Source organism: Haliotis rufescens, unplaced genomic scaffold, assembly GCF_023055435.1.
Source record: "Haliotis rufescens isolate VD_foot unplaced genomic scaffold, xgHalRufe1.0.p SCAF_1, whole genome shotgun sequence".
Taxonomy (NCBI): domain Eukaryota; kingdom Metazoa; phylum Mollusca; class Gastropoda; order Lepetellida; family Haliotidae; genus Haliotis; species Haliotis rufescens.
Window position 1 is genome coordinate 9,371,960 of NW_025963779.1, and position 3,942 is coordinate 9,375,901.

General features: G+C 48.3%; 1 protein-coding gene across 1 annotated transcript; it reads right to left on the reverse strand.

The window, feature by feature from the left end:
- Positions 1-953: 953 nt before the first annotated feature.
- On the reverse strand, positions 954-2,462 carry LOC124136715 (basic salivary proline-rich protein 1-like). The gene has a single exon (XM_046502711.2). It carries the CDS (start codon positions 2,460-2,462, stop codon positions 954-956), a length of 1,509 nt encoding a protein of 502 aa, XP_046358667.2.
- Between the last annotated feature and the right edge of the window lie 1,480 nt (positions 2,463-3,942).

Sequence of the window (3,942 nt, forward strand, 5' to 3'; positions counted from 1 at the left end):
GGATTTCACATCATGCTGGACAGTAGAAGTAGCCTACGCTTAAAAAGATTTGGTATGCTACTGTAACATTAGGCTGACCAATAAACAACATTGTCAAGTCTTATTTTCATTCTTATTGTCATTTGAGACAACCTAGAGCCCTTTTAACCAATTGTCAAACCAATTGACATCACTGCTCACTCCCACAATTTGATCTCAGCTCGGAACCAGCAGAGCAGGTATAATTTTATTGTATTACTGCTCACAGAAGGAAGCAACAATGAACACAAATGTCACTTACAAACTGTCAATAAGTGCTGCCATTAATGGAGACTTCAGCAACAATGAAAACTGTTCTTGTAGACATGTGTCTATTGACAATCATGTGATCAACACGGGCCAAAGAAGTATGAGCAATTTAACATGCTGTAAGATACACACAATCTGGAGGAACTGCCACGTGTTGTTCAAGGTCAGTGCAAATTTGATGAAAATTGAAATGAAAACTATCATAAAATTTGCATCAGCTGAAATAACAATATTACTACTGTTCTTAAGAGCAGATAATATTGGACATATATCTCCAAACACAACAGACCACATTCAATTTCTTTTTAAATTAGAAAAAGGATTTCTTGAAGGGAATGTATTGGTAGACAGGATCAAATTACATAGAATCAAAGAAAATCAATTTTGTAGTGATAATATTTGTAGGGACATAATTGCTGAAGTCACACACTGGTATTAACACTTCATCCAGCCGTTTAATGGTCATCTGATTGACTTTAAATCTAATGCTCATTGATTCCAGTGTCTAGGTCAAACCCACCTGTCCAGACCAATCTATATTTGCCAAAGTTATTTCATTATATAAACCTTGTCTCATTTCTGATGCAGTAGCTCCAACTTACCAATCCCTGTACAACCGACTGAAGAAAAAGGAATGAGGCAAATTCATTCTTGTTCGTTTCATGTTATTTCATGTCAGGAATAATCTTGAGGAAGGCAAAGTTACATTGATATACAAAATTGTTTGAATTGAGATGTGATTTGAACCATGGACTTTCTGATGCAATGCCTGGTGGTGTCTGGTGGTGCCTGGGGGTGCCTGGGAATGCCTGGGAATGCCTGGGGGTGCCTAGGGGTGCCTGGAAATGCCTGGGAATGCCTGGGGGTGCCTGGGGATGCCTGGGGATGCCTGGGGGTGTCTGGGGGTGCCTGGGGGTGCCTGGGGATGCCTGGGGATGCCTGGGGATGCCTGGGAATGCCTGGGGGTGCCTGGGGATGCCTAGGGATGACTGGGGGTGCATGGGGGTGCATGGGGATGTCTGGTGGTGCCTGGGGATGTCTGGTGGTGCCTGGTGGTGCCTGGGGATGTCTGGTGGTGTCTGGTGGTGCATGGTGGTGCCTGGTGGTGCCTGGGGATGTCTGGTGGTGCCTGGTGGTGCCTGGGGATGTCTGGTGGTGCCTGGTGGTGCCTGGTGGTGCCTGGGGATGTCTGGTGGTGCCTGGGGATGTCTGGTGGTGTCTGGTGGTGCCTGGGGGTGCCTGGTGATGTCTGGTGATGTCTGGTGGTGCCTGGGGGTGCCTGGGGATGTCTGGTGGTGTCTGGTGGTGCCTGGGGGTGCCTGGGGATGCCTGGGGGTGCCTGGTGATGTCTGGTGGTGCCTGGGGATGCCTGGGGATGTCTGGTGGTGCCTGGGGGTGCCTGGTGATGTCTGGTGGTGCCTGGGGGTGCCTGGGGATGCCTGGGGGTGCCTGGTGATGTCTGGTGGTGCCTGGTGGTGCCTGGGGATGTCTGGTGGTGTCTGGTGATGTCTGGTGGTGCCTGGGGGTGCCTGGTGATGTCTGGTGATGTCTGGTGGTGCCTGGGGGTGCCTGGGGATGCCTGGTGGTGTCTGGTGGTGCCTGGGGGTGCCTGGGGATGTCTGGTGGTGTCTGGTGGTGCCTGGGGGTGCCTGGGGATGTCTGGTGGTGTCTGGTGGTGCCTGGGGGTGCCTGGGGATGCCTGGGGGTGCCTGGTGATGTCTGGTGGTGCCTGGGGATGCCTGGGGATGTCTGGTGGTGCCTGGGGGTGCCTGGTGATGTCTGGTGGTGCCTGGGGGTGCCTGGGGATGCCTGGGGGTGCCTGGTGATGTCTGGTGGTGCCTGGGGGTGCCTGGTGGTGCCTTGGGTGCCTGGTGGTGCCTGGGGATGCCTTGGGATGCCTGGGGGTGCCTGGGGGTGCCTGGGGGTGCCTGGGGTGCCTTGGGATGCCTGGGGGTGCCTGGGGTGCCTGGGGGTGCCTGGGGATGCCTGGTGGTGCCTGGTGGTGCCTTGGGTGCCTGGTGGTGCCTGGGGGTGCCTGGTGGTGCCTGGGGATGCCTTGGGATGCCTGGGGGTGCCTGGGGGTGCCTGGGGTGCCTTGGGATGCCTTGGGGTGCCTGGGGATGCCTGGGGATGCCTGGGGGTGCCTGGGAATGCCTGGGGGTGCCTGGATCCATTCTCTGCTCCCAATACCCCACCATATAAAGAAGACAGGTGTACAATGGGTCTACATAGCAGGGCTCTGTTTATTTTTCTGATATTTATATTTTTCTAAAAGATTTATTTCACGAAAATATATAAAACATATAGTCATATTATAAAGTACATATACATGTAGAGTGTTATTTCTATTATTGCTCCTGCAATGTGACATCTCCCCAATCCAGCAGCAGCAGACATGACAGATCCTGTTTCGTAATTACAACTGTTCCACACTCAGTTGGGTCCAAATTTTATCAACTGAGTTAACATGCTATTCAGAAGTTATTTCAAATCTAAGACTTCCAGTTTAGGACCATGAACATGTTACTGACTCAAATGACAAATGAAATGCTTTATGTGCTTGAAGTGTGCGTGGTGTCACACTGAAAATAGTCAACATCGATCCACATGTAAATTTGTTAAATCTCTGATAAAAAAAATAAGCTCCAATCCAGTGACCCCTACACATTATCGACCAATTCAGTGGAGAGAGTGCAAGTGAAATAGAATGCATTTGATACCTGTTTATTCAATTTCAAACCTAACGTGTTAGCTTTGTGCCAGGAAATGTGTCAAGAACCAGAACATGCTGCGTACTATGCATTTATAGGAGGACAGACCACAGTGGCATTTTTGCAGAACTAATGCAGCAAAAGGATTTCATTTCTGTCAACTTAAAAAATAATAATAATAATGATAATGATAATAATAATAATAATAATAATAGTGATAGGCTCTTTATATTGCACATATTTCTACAACCCACAGGGGCATGCTCAAAGCGCTATTATTAGCCCGGTCACTGGATCAATAATAATAATAATAATTATAATAGTGATAGGCTCTTTATATTGCGCATGTTTCTACAACCCACAGGGGCATGCTGAAAGCGCTATTATTACCCCGGTCACTGGATCAATAATAATAATAATAATAATAGACTACTGTGTCCACCTGTCCAAGAACCACATGAACACCTAGAAAACTACTGTGTCCACCTTTCCAAGAACCACATGAACACCTAGACAACTACTGTGTCCACCTATCCAAGAACCACATGAACACCTAGACAACTACTGTGTCCACCTATCCAAGAACCACATGAACACCTAGACAACTACTGTGTCCACCTATCCAAGAACCACAAGAACACCTAGACAACTACTGTGTCCACCTATCCAAGAACCACATGAACACCAATAGACAACTACTGTGTCCACCTACCCAAGAACCACATGAACACCTAGACAACTACTGTGTCCACCTATCCAAGAACCACATGAACACCAATAGACAACTACTGTGTCCACCTACCCAAGAACCACATGAACACCTAGACAACTACTGTGTCCACCTATCCAAGAACCACATGAACACCTAGACAACTACTGTGTCCACCTATCCAAGAACCACAAGAACACCTAGACAACTACTGTGTCCACCTATCCAAGAACA